The following is a 24,189-nucleotide window of genomic DNA, read 5'->3' on the forward strand; positions in this document are numbered from 1 at the left end:
ATGCCAACTTATCCCGACACCATTTCCTCATAAGAAAAAAAGCAGACTCCAAATCACCCCTCTAAAGATGCCTCTTTTTAGAATTGCAGAGTTAGTGGATGGGACACTCTGCCGGACCCCACCTACATCGGGCGCGTTCCCACAAAGTCTGGGGACCGCGCCGGTCAGGCGTAAGCTCTAGACTCCTCCCCTCAGAACACGCATCCCCACCCTTCTCCGCTACTTCCGGCCCTCACCTAACGCCCTCAACGGCGCTTGCGCCGTCTTGATAGGCTTCTCGAGTGCAAAAAATCAGAGCTCTGCCTCTCAGGAACCGCCCCCGCCTCCTCTTCGCCCCGCCCACGCCTCACCGGCCCCTCCCGAAATCTCGCGAGGGTAGGTGCGCGTCCGTGTTTTGCGGGCAACTAGCTCTCCCAGCAGCTGTAATTGCTGCTGCGGGAGATATCCGAGCTGCCGCCGTCCGCGCGCCCGCCCTCCCCCACTGAGGCGAGCCACCGCCTCTTTCGCTCTCCTCACACACCTATCGCCGGGAGCGGCGGCAGCAACAGTCCCTGGATCCACCGCCGCCTCCTCAGACGGCCGCTCTGCTGGTTATTGCCTCAGTCCGACAGTTGCCGGCGGCCCCCTGTCCAGCTCCTCTCTTCAGATCGTCTGCTCCCTCCTCATCCTCCCGGGACCCACCTCCCCACGGTTCGCCGGGGTGGAGGACGACGTGGAGGAGACGAGAGTCACCCTCCCTCCAGGCGGCGCCGGCCCCCTCACCCGCGGGTGTGTCCTATAAATGGCGTCGGAAAGCGACACGGAGGAATTCTTTGATGCCCCTGAAGATGTGCACCTAGAGGGCGGCGACCCTATCGGGTGAGTAACCGGAGCCCTGGCCCAGAAGCCAGGCGTCCCCGTCTCCCGGCTTCCCCTGTGCCTTCCCCCCTACACCCCTTCCAGGTCCCGCCGCCGCAGCCCCTCTGCGTCTCCCTCGGCTACTTCAGAGTGAGTTCGGGGGAGGGCGATCGCCCACCTCGGGCAAACCCCCCACTTGGCCCTGGTAAACAGTCCCCGGGCTTCTCTCGGAGCCTCTTTCTCTTGTCCAGCTTTCTGCGAGGTGGGACAGTTTATGAGCTCGAGAGCCGGAGATGTGTATTTGAGGGTTTCAGAGCTTACCTTGAAACATCCGTTTTGGCCTTGGGGGCCATAGATGAAAGGAGCGGTAACAGGAGAAATTGCAGTGCTGGTTGTTGTTTTCTTCTTCTTTTGCCGCTAGCTTACCTATCCGATTCAGAGGTGTCTCTACTTCTCCCTCTTTGCCGTCCTCTTTTGGTTGTACAAAAAGAAAAGGAGCGGGGCGCGGGGAGGGGGAAGACTGGGTGTTTACTTAGGAGAGTCCTCTAGCTGATGTACTCTAGATCCACGGTGTTTTATTAAAATAGCACCTTGCCGTGAGGCAGAGGAAATCGAAGACGAGGTCCTTTACCATTAGCGAGACTGCGGTCTTAAAAGAGTTGCCATACAGAAATGTGTACAACCGGCTACAGCGATACAAACAAGTGCTGAGTAATCTGTGGTTGGAAGGAGAGCCACAGCTTTGTGCTCTATCTGTTTCTGCAAAATGTTTTAGTGGTGATTAATAGGGAGATTCTGAGTAGGAACTACAGTAGTTGGAATACTTCGCTTGCCTGGGACTTCTACTGACCCACTCCCGACTCTTCCAAGTTGGAATAATGTTTAAAGCGAGTTCACCGAACTCTTCTACTGGTCTTGTGTGGCACTAGAGGCAGTGAAATACATTTTCGTGCTATAAGAACTTGAAAATGGGTAAAATTTGTCATGTTACTGTAAAAGTCACTAATATGGTTCCAGAAGTCAGCTGCCTTCAATTTGCAAGCTTACCCGTGGAAGAAATACCTTAATGCAAATTAATGTTATTTGTACATTCTAGAAGTCGTTCTAAAACTGAATAGGTATTATACATATATGTACCCCATATATATATATATATAAAATATGTACCCCAAAAGTTACAGCAACAAAAGCAGAGAAAATGTACGTTGATAGGTCGTTAATGAGTGTGTTTCCACCAACCTTCAAATCACTAGTATGGGATTTGAAGGTGGCAATGGCCAATCTAGAGATGGCATTGAATCTCCTTCAAGTTCAATATATGAAACAAATTCACAGCTAGATGGTAGAGGATAGAAAATTGACTTGGATTTCCAAGTATATTGAAGTCCTCTGAAATTAAATTTTGCCTTCCTGGTATTCCCCTTAAAGTAATCATGATTTAATAAATTTAGAGCTGTATGAATATTGTTTCTTTTCAATGAATGTAATATTTAATTGTGAAGAACAGCTACATCAGGACCTGTGTAAACTGCCTAATAGTCCAGTACCTGGCAGAAAGAACTCCAGTGTTCATTCCCTTCTCCTTCCTTTCTTGTAATTAGCAAATTTAACTTCACAGGGTGCTTACTTTGGGAGGAAGTATGCACAACTTTGGATTTATTTAACTTATCTAAACTGAATGAGTCATTTTGATAGAATTGCTAGTCACTTCTTCCCTCCTGGGATAATAAACTTCTCAAGCACTTTGATCCTTTGATATGCTAGGTGAAAAGTAAAAACATCTCTTAGGACCCAGCCTTCTGATTTTAACTCTAATCTGCCCAAATATTGAGGATGTTGAGCTCTATGGGTAAAACTGTCAGTCTGTGAATTTCAAGGCTCCATCCTGCATTATTGAGGGGATTTCAAAGGAAATTAAACTCAACTGGAGAATTTAATCTGAAAAAAACTAGCAGTACTGAGAGGACTGCATAAGGTGGGCATTATTAACTTGCCCTCTGTCCTTTGTGACAGTTTTTGTTATTTGCATAAGGTACTGTGAGGAAACTTGGCTGGGTAACTAACAACCTAGAAATGAGTGAGAAATCTTGATTTGTGAAAACATATGGTACCATCAGATATCAGTTATTAGAATTATCTTCTGTCCCTTGAGATACACTCGGAGATTTACACCACCTGCAGTCTAAGAGGTTAACTGACCCGGTTTGGGCACTTTAAGAAATATTCCTTGCATTGCATGTTCTAGAGTACACAGAACATTTCACTAGAGTGTAGTAAACTGAGTAGGCTGTTGAGAGTTATCTCATATGTTTTGGTAATTAGCAGAATCCAGATAAACAATCCATTTCCTAAAACTGATTTCTTTCTTCTTTTCCAATGGTGTCTTCAGCTTTGTTCTTCTACTCTTTGAAATCAGAGTTAATAAAGTTAAAAATCAGCCCAGTTTTTTATAGGAAGACTTGATTTGAATGCAGCTACTTTTCCACAGTGGCAGATCATCTCCACTTGTCCAGCTTTGCATATACATCACAGTTACAGTGCTTTATTTTGATTGATATTTTAGGTCAGATTTCCTTATTCTTTTCTCAGAGAGGTTACTAAGTTGGCCTAGGGGACACAGCTTGTAAGTGACAGCTGGGATTTGAAACCATTTCTTTGGACTCCTACTCCAGTATTTTTTTTCTAGTACATCATAGCTGCCCCATACTGGGTGTGTGCTGTGTGTGTGTGTGTGTGTGTGTGTGTGTGTATTCAAGGTGACTTCCTCCAAGAGATACTTGAGTCAAATGCTTTAGGACCAACTTGCTAAATTGAACTGATGCATATATTTAAAACTAGCAGCCAAAACTTCAGTTCTCTTGACTAGAAATTCCCACTTTCTCTTTCAAGAATGTGTATTTTGTTTTGTCATATAGGGCTGTTATAAGATCATAGCATGTTACAGCTGGAAGGGACATCTAGTTTAACTCCTTCATGTAAAATGTGAAAGCCAAAGCCCAGAGAAAAGAAAGTGACTTGTCCAAGGTGCCACAGCAAACTAATGGCAAAGTTAGGACTTGAATCCAGATCAGTTTCACTGTCTAGAATTATCTTCTGCTATCATGCTATCTTTTGATAAAGCAGGAAAGGGAGGAGGAAGTTTGGTATAGTACAAAAAGGCCCTGGACTATGAGTCATTTCATTTCCTCATCTTTAATTTGAGGAGAGTTTAACAGACTTGATGGTATTTGGTACATGATTTAAGACCTGTAGATTTGAAATTAGATATTTACTGGATAAATTATATGTGAAATGAATGTTTGTGCTATTTTGTGTGGATTATGCATACACATACTAAAGGCTGGCACTGAGAACATGTTGTAAAAACAAACGTGATGTTTTGAGCATTCTTTATTTGTTTATTGGAAGAAATGGCAAAATTTTTAGAGTAGGAAGGGACAGAAGATCATTTGGCCCAGCCCTTCCATTTAACTGAAAGAGAAACTATGCTTAGAGAGGGGAAGTGACACATTGCTGATTAGCAGCAAACTCAGAACTAGAACCCAAGTCTCCTGATTCCTCATTTATACCATGATGCCTTGTCTGTAGAAGGAAGGAAAGTATTGGCAGTTATCCCTGCTGTAGGTTTCTGGCACATACTCTGTTAGTGGGACTCCTGAGGTAGTCAACTACATCTACCATGATTCTGTTTCTTTCATGTCTTGCTGTCAGAGGACATGAAATGTTCTAGGATCCTCACTTTTGCCCACTAATTTTCTTCAAGTCTGGGTGAAAAAACGGTGACAGAACAGTTATTATATGAACAGGGATGGTTATTTGTTTTGTTTTGTTAGTTTAGAGTCGGTTGCAGTCTATTATTTTAGATTGGAGTAATAACCCAAATCTTGATTTTTAAGTCATAAGAACTGAGATCAAACTGTCCCAAAGAGTTGTTTGGTCTAAAAAATAAAAAGTTGCCTAACTGCCTTTGTTGAAAACTCAGTTTTTCACTTAGACTTCAGAAACATTTCTCTCTGAATTGAAAATTGATGCATTTCAGTTAAAAATTATTTGCGTGATATGGGTTATTTAACAGCCCTATTAAAGATAAGCTGTTATTTAACAGCCTTATTAAAAATGGCTGTTCATGGGTTGGCCTGGAAGCATAGATGAATTATGGATTATATTTGATTGCCATTGGCTTTGTGGATTTATAGAAATATATTTACATATGCTTTTTTGTCACACCATGTACCATCATGTAGAGGTAGGAGGGGACCTTTTACATATTAATTAGTGAATTCAGGCTCTAAATTTAGTGGCCTCCAGCTGTCAGTTTGGTGACTCAGGGAAGTAGGACAGTCCGAAGCAGCACTGCAGTTTGGGGACTCAATTTGAATCTGTACAAACTCTTATAAACTGAAAACTTTATTCTGTTCTTGGGATAACCTACTTCAAAAAATAGGGTAGATAAAATTTGATCTTTAAAAATGTTGAAAGCCTAGATAGTTTTAGGATGTTGACAGTTTAGTGATGATCCTACAGAACAAAAAGTAACTTCTAATTGTTGTTATTTGAGACCTGTATAACCTTCACAGTACATGACAGTCCTTGTGTTCTTTTTAGTTCATTGTTTAGATTTTACAAAGTCAGGTGAATTTGCCAGGCAAACACCTTGAAGAGGCTGTTTCCTCCTCAAACTCTGCCTGCAATTCTGGTAATTACTTCCTGCGGTATGTAGGTGGTGGACAGGGTGGTGGTGGTGGTGGTGATGGTGAGGGAGTAGGTGGTGAAGGAAGCCCCCCAAGCCGAGAGAAAGAGACCAGGTTCTCAGACTGCTTACTGGGACATGGATAACTGAGATCAGACAAATCACAGTATTTAGTATTGTTTTAGATATGCACCTACACAGTGAATTAAACAACCCTTTCTGTGAGAGATTAATAGTCTATAAGAATTAACTCAAACAAAATTTAAAGTAATAAAAATTGTAGGTACTTTATGATGCCCTACTGATATTTAACTTGAATTGCTAATTAACCTACATTTTTGTTTTCTACCCATAGCTAAGCTAATTTCTACAAACTTTCACAAGGTTTGTTCCACCCTTGCTGTCAGATATTACTCTGCTAACAAGCTAAACCTTTAATTGGGTGCTTTCCTTACTCTTCAGAGTGGAATCTTATCTGTTCTCTTATTTCAGACTGAGCAGCCTTTGTATTAGTCTGTCATCTCGTGATTCAAAATTGTGGAAAAACCGCATAAGACATAATGTGGGCCTCGTACCTGATGGCAACCCCAATATTTTTTCCCCAGTCCGTATACAAATTTATCTTGGTTACTATAGCAACCAGCCTATCAGTTATTTTTCTAGCTCTTTTGCCTTCTCAGATACTAGGATTACCATATAATCAGGTTCTGCTAAAGCCCTTCAGATCTTAACATTTTATTACCAACTGCAGCTGTCTGACAGTTTCAGCTTGGCATTCCATTAGGGTCAATTGGTTTTAAGTTCACAAAACCCTTTTGTCTCCAAACATTTTAAACATACAGAATTTAACAGGAACATGTTTAGGCAATATTTCTCTCATGCTAATTTTATCAGTTCCATTGTTAGTCATTGTCTTGAAGATTGAATGCATTACATCACTGGCATCCAATGGCCATCCATTTGTCATATCAGCTAGAATAAATTTCAAGATCGAGTGACCATTTATTTATTTCTTAAATGGTCACTCGATCTTGAAATTTAGGAAATATATACAAATACATATTTGTATATATTTCTTAAATGGTAAAGTAATTAGCCTCCAACTAATAAAAAATAAATGGAAAAAAAAACTGACGAAAAAAAGAAATATATACAAATATGACTTTAGACCCTATGTCATCACCAGCTAGCTGAAGTGACTTAAAAGTACCTTGATTCATCAACTCACAAATAAATAATCTGGCTTCTACCTAAAATTATTTCTGTAGATAGTAGAAAGAATGTTTGGACTTTTCATTCTAACTTGGGAAAACAGTTTAAAAGTTTAATAGGAAAGGTTATCTTTCTTTTGCAGCCTTTGATAAATGGGAAAAGAAACGTAAAGATTGAATAGTTGTACGGATCTTTATTATGTTCTATTTTTTAAAATGTCGTAAAAACCTCAGAATTCAAATAACTAAAATAGTTAAGTTACAAACACGTTTGTCTTGCTAAAAATAAGAATGTTGAATAAATATTTAGGATATATAAACTGGTAGTTCATATAGTAGTTTATATAATGTTTATGTTAATATTTGTTTTGGTGCTCATGCTTGTTAATATTATATGGTGTAGTAATAAATATATGCCTGATTAGTCTTTCTAAATATGCCTAATTAATCTTTCAGTTTAACTGAGGTGATTAATCTTTTAATGCTTTAGCCAATTTTGGCATGTGTTTCTATATATAACAATAACATAAGTAATGTGTTTTTAAAAATCAGAGTAGAATTTCTCTTAAGATACTTTGTGTACTTTTCAAGAAATGTTTATCTTTCTGAGTTAGAATATTATGTAGTAAGCTTGTGAGTTTGTGAAATGATTAAATTAAAATTTCCTGGCTTGAATTTTTATTTTTAAATCATTTGAATGGTTTAAGAGTTTAAAGCCTTTTAAGATTAGTTTATCCTATTCAAAACTCTGGTTACTAAATTCTGATGATGCCCCAAGGAGAACTTTATTTTAATTGCACAAATAGGCTACTGAGCAGAAAAGGTTTTACTTCATCCACAGGACCCTAATCCTTAAAATTTTTTAAATAAAGGGGGAGGGGAGGATAAGAATTTTTTTTTAAAGGCCAAGGATGAACCATAAAGATTTTGGAAATGACTGACAGAAAACTGTAATGTTTTCCAGTAGGCAGCCTATACAGAGCCAGCCATACCTGTATAAAATGTACTTGACCACTACTAATTGTAGTAGACTGCTCCAGTACAAACTCATTGAACCGTGGGCATTCTTATGAACCACAGGTCAAACTCTTTAGAGAACCAATAAATAGAATATAGAGCTGTATTCAAACCCATTTTCTCAGAAGCAGGCATCCTGGTTACTAATTAGGATCAAGAGAAGAGGTAAAAGTGTTCTTTCTGGCATCACTCTTGAACTGGAAAGACTAGCCATGGATGAACTTAATATCCATAGTCCTCTTTTAAATTTGTTTCTAAACGTCTTTATTTAAACTGGGAGACCGAGGAAATTATTTTTCTAGTTATTAGCAGTACTATTAACAATTTGTGTGGTTTTAAAAAAAAATCACTCTTTTAAAATATGCTTATCTACCCAAATGAAAGGTGGTTTGAACATTTCTACTCAGCCCCAGTTCTACCCTATTCACCCTCAGCTTTCTCCTTCCTAGCTTACCTCAAGGTATTAGTACAGAGATTCCCCAGTGTAATAATTTATTCTTCTTTAACAACTGAGAAGAAACAGTGGTGGATGAAATATAATGAATGGGTGGGTCTTTGGGGATGAATAAGGGAAAGATTGGTTATAGCAGATGCATTGGTAAGTGGGATTGGTTAGTGTCACAGGTACAGTGGAGCATTGGATTAGTGGAAGATAGGTGAGCAGAAGGAATAGGTAGCTTGATAAAACTAGTACCTTTGTGAGTGAAAGTGAGTGGGTTTGTCAGTATTATGCAATTGGCATTTTATCTTTATTGGATTGGCTTTAGAGATTAAAGCTAGTTACCGAGATCAGTCTTTTTTCCTTTAAGTGAACTTTGCTATACCTCTTGTATCCCAGGTCAAAGCTCCTGTTTGTTAACTTTTAACCTTTGCCTTATTTTCCTAGGTAGAGAGACGTCTGCAGTTGATGTGTTGTTGTTGTTCAGTCACTCATTCGTGTCTGACTCTTTGCGACCCCATGGACTGCAGAATGCCAGGCTTCCCTGTCCTTCACCATCTCCCAGAGCTTGCTCAAACTCATGTCCATCGAGTCGGTGATGGCATCCAACCATCTCATCCTTTATTGTCCCCGTTTCCTCCTGCCCTCTTTCTTTCCCAGAATCAGGGTCTTTTCCAATGAGGCAGCTCTTCGTATCTGGTGGCCAAAGTATTGGAGCTTCAGCATCGGTCCTTCCAATGAATATTCAGGACTGATTTTCTTTAGGATTGACTGGTTTGATCTCCTTGCAGTCCGAGGGACTCTCAAGAGTCTTCTCCAACACCACAGTTCGAAAGCATCACCTATCCTAGGTAGCAATAGGGATACTCTGTGGTTTTCCACTTCCCTTCCTAATTTCTTCTAGCAGTACTTTTGAACTTCCTGGTTTCTCTCAAATCTTCACTCCCACTTCCCATTCCTATACACACTGGTTCCTGTAAGAGTGAAGGGAAGAAATGGAGGGGACTAAGGCAAAGATGGTTTAGATTTATAGGACCTTTGTAACTTGGGGACATTCTGTATTCAGTAAATACTGTGTTAACAGTGAAGCCTTGGGAAGTGTTGCCAGTTATCCTGCAATCATATCGATTTCTTGTTACCAACTCCCCCCCCCCCCAGGATTGAATGTATTCCCAATAATAAAGAAGTATTATAGTCCTGAATGTTGTTAAACATGCAAAGAATGGTAATGCCATACCGTCAATTAATGTTGGACATTAATTTTCAAAGTATTTTTATTTACATTATCTCTTTGACTGTCCTGCAATTCTGTAAGATAGGACAATTTTTGTGAGACAGGACAGTTACTATGTTAATTTTGCAAATAAAAAACAGCTCAGGGTGAACAGGGATCAGCTAGCAAAAGTGGAATTTCACTAGTTTGTGATCCTTAGATGATGATTTTGAATGAAGATGTAAAACATTAGGTCCCTCCCACTTCACCTTTCTAAGCTATAAATGTTTTTCGATGATATGTTTTAAATGTGAATTATTAAAATGATGAGGCTGACTCTCCTGCCAGTTGGGTGTGTATAATTCACTCTTGAAAACATCAAAAAGCAGTATTTTAAATGCTTTTCTTTTTATGCTTTAAAGAAATTGATTATGCTATGGTAGCTAGGTCAGAAAATGACCTTGCTCCTGAAAAAGCTGGAATCCCAGACACTGCTACTACACTTCAAAGGGTATGTTCTTTGTTCTTTCTATGTTCTTTCTGTGTTCTAAGGGAAAACTCCTCAAGATGTGAGACACTGCTGATTTGGACTTCTGTGCTCCATCAAAAAGTCTTGATCCCAGATTTTTCTTTTCTGTAATTGTTTTGTAGGTTGTTGTTAGTTGTTTAGACCACATTACCCCCCCCCCCCTTTTTTTTTGCAGTATAACTCTGGTTCATATTTTTAGCTACAAGTCACTAATTGGAAACACAATGTTTCTCCCCGCCCCCACCTTCCTCTTCAGAGGTGTTTTCTAGCAGTCACAATGAATGCATGTGGTGGTTTTTAATATTTTCCAGCTGGTCAAACATTTTGGCTATCAAATTAATGGGAAAAATGCATTCCAGTAGCTAATTAGAAAAATTACATTCTCAGTAATTACTATTTAAAGTGGAAATAAGGATGAATAATATTTTTAATAGTAAACTTGGCCTACAGATTGTTTTATATAGGTAAGCATTCTAGGTAATTTGAGATTTTTCTAGAATATTTTATCAAGCTTTAAATACATCTTCATTAAAGAATGCAGAAGTAGAAATTCAGATAAATTGTAAAAGTGGAATTTATAAACTAAAATGCTTAATTACTGAAGTATGTCCAGTTTTCTATTATTCATAATATTGAGGGAGAATATGAATAATTAAATGTTACCAGTTACACCAAACCCTCAGTTCAGTCATTAGTTTACAACTTCCTTTCCCATCAAATCTTTTATCAGAGATGACAGTAATGTTTTGTGTGTGATTTAGTTTGATTTTTTTTGTTCCTCTGCCAATCTTTGGTGATAACTAGTGAACTCAGAAGGAGAAAAAGAATATCAAAGTCTGAATAATCAGTTCATTGATAATATAATTGATTTATTTACATTTTTTAAAAAGGGGAGTTGTGACAGGTTCTTTAGTGCTCTTAATTTTTATGTGGGATGACATTAGAAGTTATTGACATTTACTTTTTAAGATTAGTACACCAAAAAAAAAGATTAGTACACCAATGAATGTTTTAGATAACTTAAAAATCATATTAACGCATTAACTTGATAAAGCTTCTGTAAAGTGGCCTGTAGACAAAAATCTTGTTTACTTTCTAAGAAGTAAGTTACAAAGTGATTTAGCACGATTGCATTAATATTGATTTTTTCCATACAGTCGTAAATTTAGCCATCTGTTTCTGTTGCAATTTTCTAGAAATTATTTTAAATCATTAATAGATGTGACTTTTATCTAACCCAGTTTGACAATTTGGAATGTTGATATAGCTGCCCTACCCTGGAGTTACTATTTGAATGTGAGTATTTATTGAATGGTTGTAAATGTGCAGGATAGAATGTTTTTAGTTTAGAATTCTTGAGTAGGCCTAGAGAAGTGATTATTCTGTTATTTTATCAATAAATAGATTATCAAGCTGTTCTTTCAGAAATATGACATAAAACTACATGAATTACATAAATCAGTTTCGAAAAATCAGCTTGTCATTTTAGACAATATTTAGTTGCTTAAGGTCCACTTCAAGTTTGTAAATACTGTATATATGACTGGAATTATATTTCATTATAAAGTTTCCTTTGATTTCATTATAGATCACTTACAAATGTTGCCACAAAACCCACTTTCAGAAAACATAGAACCATTGTGCCAAACTTTTTCACCATCTCTTTCTGTTAACATCAGTGATAAAATAGTCATTAGGTGTTTTAGACATATTCTGCTTCTTGACTTTCATAGTAGTTTAAAATGGCATTTCAAAGAATATTAAAAGTATTAATTCACATCTTGAGGATTTGGTTAATTCCCTATTAGATAACTGTCATAAGTATATTCTCCATTTTTTATTAATCTTGTTAATAAGCCAGTATTACCATGTATGAAGGGAAACCTTCTATGGGGACTTTTATGCTTAGCATATAATCTAGTAAAACTTGCCATAAGAATGTAACTAATAAATGCATTTATTAATGATGTATATGCATCAGTGTATACATTTTCATTCCAGTGAACAAATTTTTAAAAACTATGCACTTAGAGCAAGATTTAAAAAAAAAATAAAACCCAGTATATTATTCTCTAAATTTGAACTGTTCTTGTTCAACTTGAAGTTTGGTTTTGTTTTTTATTTTGATTTTTACTTTGTTTTTGTTTTTCTCTTTCCTGGCCTAAGTGGGAAGAAATCCTCATGTCAGTGTTTTGTGAGCACCAGAACCTTTCCGATTACTAATTTAGACTGAGCACTTTTGTGTTGGTCTTAGTTTGCCATCAGATCTTCGTATTTCAGCTTGCTGGGCTTTGGAAATCAAAACCCTTTAATTACCTGCTTATTTTAATGGCTAGCTAGGGCCTTATCTATGCTTATCTCCTTTTTACCTCAAGGACCTTAGAATCCCAAACCTTTGTACAGTTGAGCTGTTCTTTGCTCTGCTTGATTCAGTTCGTTGATGTACTGCTTAAGCTCATCCTACTTTTATATTTTCCTGATGGCAAAGGCAAAAAAAGGTAGATAAAAACAAAATCAAGCTATGGGGCAATTCTCCACAAAGCCCTTGGTAGTCACCTTTTTATAAGAAAAGTGTTTGCCAAGCCACCAGCTTTCGTTTCACTGACTCACTCTATACTCCTTCCTTCCGTGTCATTACTCTTTTTAACCTCCTTAAGAGTCTGTCAGGAATTTTGCAACCTGACAAGAGGCTTCTTCAGAGCCAACTACTTTTTTTCCTCAGAACCTAAAATAAAAAACGAGTCCTTTTACTGACAGAAAAAGAAAAGAAGACCTTGTTAGACCATTTTTCTGTGTTGCCCAATTTCATCCAGAAGTCTAGAAATGGGGATGTTAAATGTGAGATCATTCTTAGATTTTGTGTAGTGGGTCTTTGAGTTCCTAGTTATTTAGTTGACTCTGAAGCAGGTGCCAGGTTTAGTCTGCACATTCCTTCCGCCCTATTCTCAGAAGGCTTACAGGTTTTGTTTTGTTTTGTTTTCAGATAACTCTCAGGTAAGAGGTAAGAGAAACACCAAACCCCAAAGGCAGAAGGATCTGTCTATAGATAAAGGGTGAGAAACTAGAGGTAGAATGGCTTATGGGATCTGCCTCTTTGAAATTACAGAAGTTCCATGTTCTTTTTTAAAGTGGACTTAAGCACTGATTATCCTAAAGCCTTAGTGCATGAGTGATGAAGATTTGAGTTTAAAAGTTGGAAAAGGTGATCCAGTGATTGCCTAGAGAGAAACCACTTGCTGAAGCTGGGAAAAACAAGTTAGACTCCTGCAGTAGTCAGCCATGTCTATACCTGATTTCAAAATGCGGATTTTGCAGTAAGACAGTGAAGGGAATGCAGCTGGCTTCTATTTGGGGAATCTAATCTGTATGTGTTCTTAATGCACACTTGTATTGATTGCCATTCAAATCTAGGAGCTATTTGTGCTTCAGGTTGTGGGAAGATGTTGAGACAGATTTGAAAAGCAGGTTCTACCTCATATCGTAGAAGGTTCATTAGTTTTCTTGATTGAAAAATACTGAAAAGTATCTGAAATATTTCTAATATCCCCTTTATAAAGTGAAGCCTGTCCTTAAAATGACTTTGTAAATACAGTAACCTAATCCCTTTTTAATGACAACATAATTTTAATTGATATTTATCCAGAAAGTTGACTGCTGATCTTTATTTGACCTATATAGGTTAAGTTCATTTTTAACATGAGGACAGTTTCAAATGATATATCTTTATAAATAATGGTTATAAGTCAATTTACATATCAAGAGATTTATCAGTTTGTTACAGTAGCCATCTTGTTTTTTTGAGGGATTTGATCTAAGTCAAAATAATGAAGCTGTTAATAATACACGTTCCTATTCTTCACAGAGTGTTTTTGAAAAATGTATATAATAGCGTATATACAATATTTGCATTTGGGCGGGTCTACTGAATGCATTGTCTGGAAGAGCTTTGACTAAATTCACAGATGTTCTATTTTTTTCCCTAGTCGGTAAATGCTGTTTAATACTTAGATTAATATTTATACAATGACATTGGCCATACAAATCCTCCCACTTTGTTCCTTTATCACACACGAACAGAGCACAGAATTAATTGTCCACCTAATTAATTTAGGGATAGGGTAGAGTTGCCAGATAAAATACAGGCCTCCCAGTTAAATCCCAATTTCAGATAAACATACTTAAACTGGATTTAACTGAGCTGCCTATATTTATCATTGCTAAATGTGGTAACCCTAGGTGGGGGAGAAGCAGGAGGAGACCAGTAAGTATGGGCACAGTTGTGAGACTTAAACACAACTGAGTGGTGACAAGGGTCGCCTTTATTTACTCTGACATGAATACCAAGATTTTCGCCATGTTAATTTTAAGAGTCCAACTCTTTTTGTCTTTGTAAGTGCATTCCTGAAAACAGACCTCAGAAATAACAAAACTTAATATATTATTCAGAGATACATGGCATTTTAAAAAGAAGTAAGGGCACAGTAAGTCAGGTCTGGGCTAGTGGTTCCCTCTGAGACAAAGGCATCGGAGTCCGGCCCGCAGTGCTGCTCTCATCTTGATGCTGTTCTCATTCTCGGGTAACCTCGTGTGTCACAGTTTAGTTTATTGGTTGTGCTTCATAATTACATGTACATGCTACATTATACTCTTGTACATATCAAATATAGAATAACAGTTTAAAAGTTAAATTAAGATAGACTTCAGTAAGAAAATTAGCCTATATGCAAAGTGTCACTGCTTATACTTTGCAAACTAAAACCAAAGTCAAAAAAGTCAAGAGGCAGTCCTTTCTGTCTTATCTTCTCTGGATTAGCCATCCTCAGTACTTTGTATCATCCTACTCAGTTTTTGAAACATTCAGCAAATTGGTTTCTCTTTTGGATATGTTCCATTTTATCAGTGTTTCTTTTAAAATATGATATCCCAATGACACATGATATTCTAAAGTGTGTTGTTATTAGTGGGAAGTGGAAGTGGGAATTTACCCCCTGCCTTGTTCAGGACATAATAGTTTTGTTATGCCTGCCAATGCAGGAGACATAAGAGACGCAGGTTCAATCCCTGGGTCAGGAAGATCCCCTGGAGAAGGAAATGACAACCCGCTTCAGTATGCTTGCCTGGAAAATCCCATGGACAGAGGAACCTGGAGAGCTACAGTCCATGGGGTCGCGAAGAGTCGGACATGACTGAAGTGACTTAGAATGCGTGCAATTCAGCCTAAGATCACACTAGCTCTTTCAGCAGTCATATGCTGAAGTCATAGCAGTTTTTTATGACTCTTTCAGCAGTCATATCACAGCCTTTACTCTGTCTGAGAAATCAACAAAAGTACCTGAATGTTTTCATGTGATTTGTTAAGTCACATCTCCCCAGTCATGCATTTTGCATTTATCCCTACTACATTATATTCTGTTAAGATTTGGCTGGTGGTTCTGACCTGTTGAAATATATTTTGGATACTGTCTGCTAGTATATTCCCTAAGCCCTCCAACTTTGTGCCATCTGTAAATTTGGTAGATATGCCATCAGTTTCTTTGTTTAAGACATTAGAACATCAAGTGGATAGAATATCGAGTAGGATAGAGCACAATAAAAATTAATACTTCCTTATGGTTTTTCATTGATCCATTAATCAGCACACCTTGAGTAATGTTTAGCCAGTTACAAACCCACCTAAGTGTATTCTAGCCTACATCCCTTTGTTGTCTAAAAGGATATCTTGAGAGAATTATAAAATTTAGTACAAATTTGTATACAAAAATATCCAGATTTTTTTGTGTGTACAATATGCTCTTTATGTTCTAGGCCAGTAGCCCTATCAAAAAAGAAAATTAGGTTAATTTTGCATGTTTGGCTTTCTGTGAATGCTTATTCTTAAATAAGAGTATCTTTTCCCTACACCTAAGGCCCTTAAACCATTTCATCATGTGTTTAAGAATTTTGCTTGACATTGACATCAAGTGAATCTGTTTATAGTTTGTAGCACTACTTGCTTTCCAGTGTTGACCACCAAAGTTTTCCCTAATATCCTCTTCCATACTCTGATTCTTCAGAGGTTTTAGAGATTGAACTCTATAAATTCTCAGCTTTTGCTAGGATATAATTTGTCTAGGATAGAAGAACTGAACTCATTTAGAGTAGCCAGGTACTTTTATCTCTTTGAATGCTTTGGAATTCAATTTCCTCATTCTATAATTTATTTTTCCCTTTCTGGTTTGACTATCAGCAATCTTAATTGGAAAAAAAAAGAATCAATATATTTTTCACGTATGTACATTCAGTCAAATCGTGTCTGATTTGATAGCCTGCCAGACTCCTCTGTCCATGGGATTCTCCAGGCAAGAATACTGTAGTGGGCTGCCATTTCCTTCACCAGGGAATCCTCTTGACCCAGGGATCAAACCCACGTCTCCTGCATTGGCAGGTGGATTCTTTACCATCTGAATCACCAGGGAAGCCCAGCCTATTACATTATATAATTTATCCACGTATAAGCAGACTGCAGTTTATTTTTGTTATTCTTGTTAATATAAATTAAAATAATGAAAAACTGTCTCTGGTATTTTTTAAATCTTCTCACATTCTCTCTGATACTGGTCTTATAGGTTTTTGTACTTTTCCTTGGATGTGTGTCCATTCCGTCCCTCCAATCTCTTCTGTATGGTCTCCTTTAAAATATTCCTTACGACATATCGCCATGGAGATGCAGTCAACAAAATTCAGACAATGAGAAATTCTACAGGATGAACAACCTAGTGTTTTTGTTTGTTTGTTTAAGACTTATTTAAAGAGCTGTTTTAGATTCACAGCAAAACTGAGAGGAAGGTACAGAGATTTCTCACACACCCCCTCCCCCAGCACATGTATAGTCTCTCCCATTATCAACATTCCCTCGCCAGAGTGGTACATTTGTTACAACTGATGAACCTCCACTGACACAGCATAATCACCTAAAGTCCAAAGTTTCCCTTAGGGTTCAGTTTTGGTGTTGTAGGTTCTATGGTTTTGGATAACTGCATAATAGCATGTAGCCATCATTATAGTATCGTTCACAATAGTTTCACCACCCGAGAAAAATCATCTTTGGGATGAACAGCCTAGTTCCTCAAATACATGAACTGCAAGAAATTAAAAAATGAAAGGAAACCTACTGATTGAAAGAGACATATCAACTGAATATGGCACGTGAAGCTTATTTGGATATTGATTGAAATGGACCAACTGTAAAAAAAAATTTGAGATGATCTGGGAAATCTGAATGTTTACTGTTTATAATAAGGAATTGCTAAATTTGATAATAGTGTTATAATTATATTTTAGATACATATTGAAATTTTTATGGGTAAAGATTAAATAATTTCTGAGATGTGCTTCAAAATAATCTGGCAAGGGAGTGGAGGGAGGTATATTGGTATTGATCACTATTGACCATGGTCAACATTTTATACATGTGGATTCATAATATTATCCCAGTTTTGTGCATGCTTGAAATAGCCATAACTAAAGGTTGGAAAAACTGCCCCAAAATATTTTTTATGGTCACATACATTGTTACTGGCAGATTCACAACTAAAACTCAGGTGTCCTGATTCCAGTTCATGTTCTTTTACTGGGTAGCTAAACTTACAGCCTTTCTACTTTGAGGTTGGTGTCATGGTGCCCTTTCAGTCTTTGGGAACCCCCAAACCTTCGCTGGAGAATTTGTGGTGGCAATCCTAGATAATTAAGACTTTAATAAATGACCAGTTTCACTTGACTGGCTACCTGCCCGTGTGAAAGGAGGAAGGGATTTTAGATCTCTTGGGGTAAACTGACAGGCTGCATGTGTTGTTCAAATCAGTAAAGAGACCCGGGTCCTAATCAGACTCTCATCTTAGCGTAGCTCTAGGAGGGCGTGACCTTGTCTGCCTTGTTCACTACTTTCCAACCAGTGCCTAGCACTGTGCTGGTATGAGGTAAGCAATAGGTAAATGTTGAATGAAGGTATTAATTTAACCTTCTTCAGCCTTGTTTTCCTCACATGTGAAATGAGACAGTGGTCTGAATGAGTCTTCCTTCAAACACTGAAAAAATTTTTTACTGATTTAAAAAAAAAATCCCTTTAGAACTTTGAAAAGAATTACTGTACATTTCTTTTTAACACTAGGTAATGTCTATAGGTAGTATGCTCACTTTTAACACCTGGGACAGAAAACTCACAGTTATTATGTTGTATCAAAATCCCTTAAAAGTAGTCTCCTGCTATGCATTTTCTGTTGGATTGATTTTGTTTCTATTAAGTGAATGAATACGAACCAGGGTCTCCTGCATTGCAGGTGGATTCTTTACCAGCTGAGCTATGAGGGAAGCCCACTGATGTTCTCAACATCAGTAAATTAAAGAGTCAGGTTTATTAGCAAGTTGCAAAATCAAGCTCAGCCTTCCCAGCGGCTCAGTGGTAAGGAATCCACCTGCCAATGCAGGAGATACGGGTTCAATCCCTGAGTCGGGAAAATCCTCCAGAGAAGGAAATGGCAACCCACTCCAGTATCCTTGCCTGGGAAATCCCATGAACAGATGAACCTGGGGGATACAGTCCATTGGGTTGCAAAGAGTAGGACACAACTTAGTGACTCAAAAACAACAACAAAATCAAGCTAAGAGAGTTATAAATAAAATATTGCATTGCTTGCATATTTTGAATTGAATGCAGTATTATTGAAAGGATTTGACATTTTGCTTTCTATGGAAACTTAGTGAGCAGCTTCTAGATAAGTTGTAATTATTGTCGTCAGATCCAAATCCCAGTGATTAGCACCTACCTTTGGAAGTAATGACCTTATTATTCTAATAAAATGTCACCTAAGGTGTCTGAAAGTTATCACTGGATCAGGTCAGAGTTAATAAAAGAAAAAATAATTCCTATACTGCTCTGCAAAATGACCAGAGCAATGTTTTGATGCCATGTAACATTTTAAAAATAATGTTGTGTAGATACTAAACTGCATTGGTGGTGGTTGTTCAGTTGCTAATTCATTTCCAACTCTTTGTAACCCTGTGGACTGCAGTACGCCAGGCTCGTCTGTCCTCCACTATCTCTTAGAGTTTGCTCAGATTCATGTTCACTGATTTGGTGGTGCTATCTAACCATCTCATCCTCTGCTACCCCCTTCTCCTTTTGCCTTCAGTCTTTCCCAGCATCAGGGTCCTTTCCAGTTAGTCAGCTCTTTGTATCCGGTGACCAAAGTACTGGAGCTTCAGCATCAATCCTTCCAATAAATATTCAGGATTGATTTCCTTTATGATTGACTGGTTTGGTCTGCTTGAAGTCCAAGGGACTCTTCAAGAATCTTCTCCAACACCATAATTTGAAAGCATCAGTTCTTTGGCACTCAGCCTTCTTTATGGTCCAACGCTCACATCCATATATGACTACTGGAAAAACCATAGCTTTGACTAGTTGGACCTTTGTTGGCAAAGTAACGTCTCTACTTTTTAACATGCAGTCTAGGTTTGTCATAACTTTCATAACTTTGTCATAACTTTCCTTCCAAGGAGCAAGCGTCTTTTAATTTCATGGCTGCAGTCACCATCTGTAGTGATTTTGGAGCCCAAGAAAATAAAACCTGTCACTGCTTCCCATCACTGAAGTGATGAAACTGGATGCCAGTGATCTTAGTTTTTTAAATGTTGAGTTTTTTTTTTAATTAGAACCATTTTGTTTTTTAATTAATTATTTATTTTGCTTTACAATATTGTATTGGTTTTGCTGTACATTGACTTGAATCCGCCACGGGTGTACAAGTGTTCCCCATCTTGAACCCCCCTCTCACCTCCCTTCCCATCCCAACCCTCTGGCTCATCCCAGTGCACCAGCCCTGAGCACTCTGTCTCATGCATTGAACCTGGACTGGCGATTCGTTTCACATATGATAATTTACATGTTTCAATGCCATTCTCCCATATCATCCCGCCCTCGCCCTCTCCCACAGAGTCCAAAAGACTGTTCAATACATCTGTGTCTCTTCTGCTGTCTCGCATACAGGGTTATTGTTACCATCTTTCTAAATTCCATATATATGCATTAGTATACTGTATTGGTGTTTTTCTTTCTGGCTTACTTCACTCTGTATAATAGGCTCCAGTTTCATCCATCTCTTTTTTTTTTTATAGTTGTTTTAGTTCTATTTTATTTTATTTTTTTTCCATTTACTTTTATTGGTTGGAGGCTAATCATCCACTTCTTTAGAACTGATTCAAATGTATTCTTTTTAATGGCTGAGTAATATTCCATGGTGTATATGTACCACAGCTTCCTTATCCATTCGTCTGCCGATGGGCATCTAGGTTGCTTCCATGTCCTGGCTATTATAAACAGTGCTGCGATGAACATTGGGGTGCACGTGTCTCTTTCAGATCTGGTTTCCTCGGTGTGTATGCCCAGAAGTGGGATTGCTGGGTCATATGGCAGTTCTATTTCCAGTTTTTTAAGGAATCTCCACACTGTTCTCCATAGTGGCTGTACTAGTTTGCATTCCCACCACACTCTCTCCAGCATTTATTGCTTGTAGACTTTTGGATAGCCCCCATTCTGACTGGCGTGTAGTGGTACCTCATTGTGGTTTTGATTTGCATTTCTCTGATAATGAGTGATGTTGAGCATCTTTTCATGTGTTTGTTAGCCATCTGTATGTCTTCTTTGGAGAAATGTCTGTTTAGTTCTTTGGCCCCCTTTTTGATTGGGTCTTTTATTTTTCTGGAATTGAGCTGCAGGAGTTACTTCTATATTTTTGAGATTAATTCTTCATCCGTTGCTTCATTTGCTATTATTTTCTCCCATTCTGAAGGCTGTCTTTTCACCTTGCTTATAGTTTCCTTTGCTGTGCAGAAGCCTTTAAATGTTGAGTTTTAAGCCAGCTTTTTCACCTTCTTCTTTTGCCCTCAAGAAGCTCTTTAGCTCCTCTTCCCTTTCTGCCATTAGAGTGGTACATTTGTATATCTGAGGTTATTGATATTTCTCCCAGAAATCTTGATTCCAGCTTGAGCTTCATCCAGCCCAGCATTTTGCATGATGTTCTCTGCATACAAGTTAAATAAGCAGAGTGACAATAAACAGCCTTGACATACTTACTCCTTTCCTGATTTGGACCCAATATGTTGTTCCATGTCCAGTTCTAATTGTTGATTCTTGACCTGCATAGATTTCTCTGGAGACAGATAAGGTGGTCTGCTATTCCTATCTCTCTAAGAATTTTACAGTTTGTTGTGATACACACAACAAACTTGAGTAGTCAATGAAGCAGAAGTAGATGTTTTTCTGGAATTCCCTTACTTACTCTATGATCCAATTGTGTTGGCAATTTGATCTCTGGTTTCTCTGCCTTTTCTAAATCCAGCTTGTACATCTGGAAGTTCTCAGTTCATGTACCGCAGAAGCCTAGCTTGAAGGATTTTGAGCATAACCTTACTAGCATGTGAAATGAACGCAATTGTAGGGTAGTTTGAACATTCTTTGGCATTTCCCTTCTTTGGGATTGGATGAAAAACTGACCTTTTCCAGTTCTGTGCCCACTGCTGTTTTCCAAATTTGCTGACATATTGAGTTCAGTACTTCAACAGTGTCATCTTTTAGGATTTTAAATAATTCAGCTGGAATTCTATCACCTTCACTAGCTTTGTTCATAGTAATGCTTCATAAGGGCCACTTGACTTCACACTCCAGATCTCTGTCTCTAGGTGAGTAACCACACCATCGTAGTTATCCCGGTCATTAAGACCTTTTCTGTATAGTTCTTCTGTGTATTCTTCTACTTCTTAATCTCTTCTGCTTCTGTTACATCCTTACTGTTTGGTAGTGAACACAAATACCCTAGCTGCAAAAGGAAAACTCTAGAATTAAAATGCTAAATGGATAGGAATGGGAGAAAGCATCTGTCACACATTGATTTATATTCAAACATGAGGTTCGTTAGTATAAACTCAATGTAGTGAATGCATGAAATTAACTTTTTACAGAAAACAGGATATAACGAATTAAAATGTTCTATCTGTATTATAAGTTGCTGAAATGCTAACCTTAAAATTGTTTTTATATTCAAAACCTGAGTGCAAGCTACACTAAAAATTAGTATTTGATCTGTAAGCCATGTGGGTTTTTTGTTGTTGTTTTTTTGTTTAATAGAATACCAATATTTTTTTAACTTAGACTCTATTTTGGAGTTGTTTCAGAAATTGTTTGTTTTCATGTTTAATAGTACCATTGATAGACATTGTCTTTAATTTCAGAAACTCTGCTGCAAAATCAAAGATTTACTGCATTTGTAATTAGAATATGTTGGAAGATTCTTTTTATACTATTAGGTGATGAAGGTAGTTTCGCCTGTTAAAGTCATATTTTTGTTCAGCTTTGTAAGAAGCACATTTCTTATTTCAATGAAGCTTTGTTAGTCATATATTTAAATGTGTCAAAAATATTTGATTTAAAAATAACCTATAGTAAAAACTTTTGCAATGAAAATTGAACTTTTGAAGTTCTCATTTTGGTTTATAAAAGTTTTGTTTAAATATGTGGTGAACTACCAATACTTAAATATATCTACCTGTTACTTTGGTTTTCTTAAAGATTTCTCATATGTATGGGGTGTAATAAAAATTATTTTATTTACTTTTTTATGGGAAAATTGGGGCTTTTTATGGGAAGAATTACTAACCTTAACATTTAAATAAGGAGGAATCTAATATTTAGTATCTACAGAAAATTTTGAAGGAGTATTTTTTTAGTTAACTAGATGTATCAGTATTTACCAGACATTTCTGGATGTCTGTGTGTGTGTGCTGGAATATGTCCATGTTTTCTATGATGTATCTCAAATTTAAGGGAAATCAGAGGGTATAAAATTTAGACCATTAATCATGGTATAAAAATTACATCTTCACTCCCAAATTAATGAAGGGTCTCAAAATAAACTTTCCTAAAATTACGGATTTCTAAAAACCCTTGCTTAAAGGTCTTGCAGTTAGTTGGTTGGGAAAGCCAAGAGTAGAACTAAATTTTCTTGATCTAGTCCCTTATTTCTCTTGTCCCCAAACTCAAACATGAATAAATTGCCTTTAGGCACATAATCACTCTGAAATAGTATAATAATATTATCTCTACTTTGAATGTATAGACGGAGTTACAAAGAAGAGTTGAATGGTTGTCTGGGGAGATCCTCATAATATCTGGATTCTTTCTTTACCACTACAATTACATTTTTAAAAACCCGGTTTCCCAGACTAAAAGCAAAAGACAGAAGGAGAGGAGGAGGAGAGCTTTAAAGACAGGCACACGGCCAGCTGTATAAAGTGGCCGCTTCCACCGAGCAGGGAGGTGTAAAGCTATAAAACCCAGACGTTCCAAGCATGGTAGCCTAGGGTCCTGTAGTGTGAAGGCACGTAAAACCTCTGTGCCTTACAGTCCGTGAAGGGCATTACTGTATTACCATATAGTGTAGTATTTGAGCATACTTATTCTGAGTCAATAGCAAAGGGGAAAATGTATATCCTTTAAGAAGGTATTTTCTAGAGCAAGATTACTGAAATGGCAAGGCTTAGCCTATAATGTACTTATTTACAGGCTGCTTTTGAAATTTGAAATTCACAAATAATTAAAACACTTTCAGAAGTTTGGCACTGAAAAGAGAAGCTTCATTTCTCTGGCAGTTTTCTATATGGAACATTTCATTATTTTATTTCCTAGCAGTGCCAAATCAATTAGATGTTAATTGTAGTTGTTAAAGGCAGATCAGGATTCAAGCCTTTGACTTAATTAGTTTAGTCCAACCCAAGAAGCAATGCTAATTACCTTTACTTTGGTGTGCATTCACAGCACTGCTTAGAATATTCTCATAACTGTCATCTTTTAAGGCCTTACACAGAAAAAAGGCAACATTGCAATGTAGTTGAGAGAGTGGACACTAGAGTCAGACTGCCTAGGGTCAAATTCTGGCCCAGTTATTTACTAGCAGTGCAGTTACCCCATCTGACCCAAGCTTCAGGGTTTTTTTGTTGTATAAAATAGGGAAGATAGTATAACTTATACCTCATTGGAAAGTTGTGAGGACTAAAGAAGCTAAAGCAATCAAGTCTTAGCACAGTTTTTGGCACATGCTTAGTAACTGATGGCCATTGTGTAATTGTTATTACAAGGCCCCTATTAAGAATTTTTCATGTGGGAATACTAAATAATGATTTACTGTTTCTTATAGTGAAATGAATTGTTTTCACATTTTGGCA

General features: G+C 37.5%; 1 protein-coding gene across 2 annotated transcripts in view; it reads left to right on the forward strand.

Annotated features, from left to right (window-relative positions):
* Positions 1 to 389: 389 nt before the first annotated feature.
* WDR44 (WD repeat domain 44) overlaps positions 390 to 24,189 on the forward strand; it is an 88,541-nt gene continuing 64,741 nt past the window's right edge. For both annotated transcript variants that reach the window (XM_061136953.1, XM_061136954.1), the window contains exon 1: positions 390 to 858. In XM_061136953.1, the coding sequence (XP_060992936.1) occupies positions 782 to 858 (77 nt within the window). In that variant the 5' untranslated portion in view covers positions 390 to 781. The remainder of the gene's footprint in view (positions 859 to 24,189) is intronic.

The sequence above is a fragment of the Dama dama genome, chromosome X, assembly GCF_033118175.1.
Source record: "Dama dama isolate Ldn47 chromosome X, ASM3311817v1, whole genome shotgun sequence".
NCBI lineage: Eukaryota > Metazoa > Chordata > Mammalia > Artiodactyla > Cervidae > Dama > Dama dama.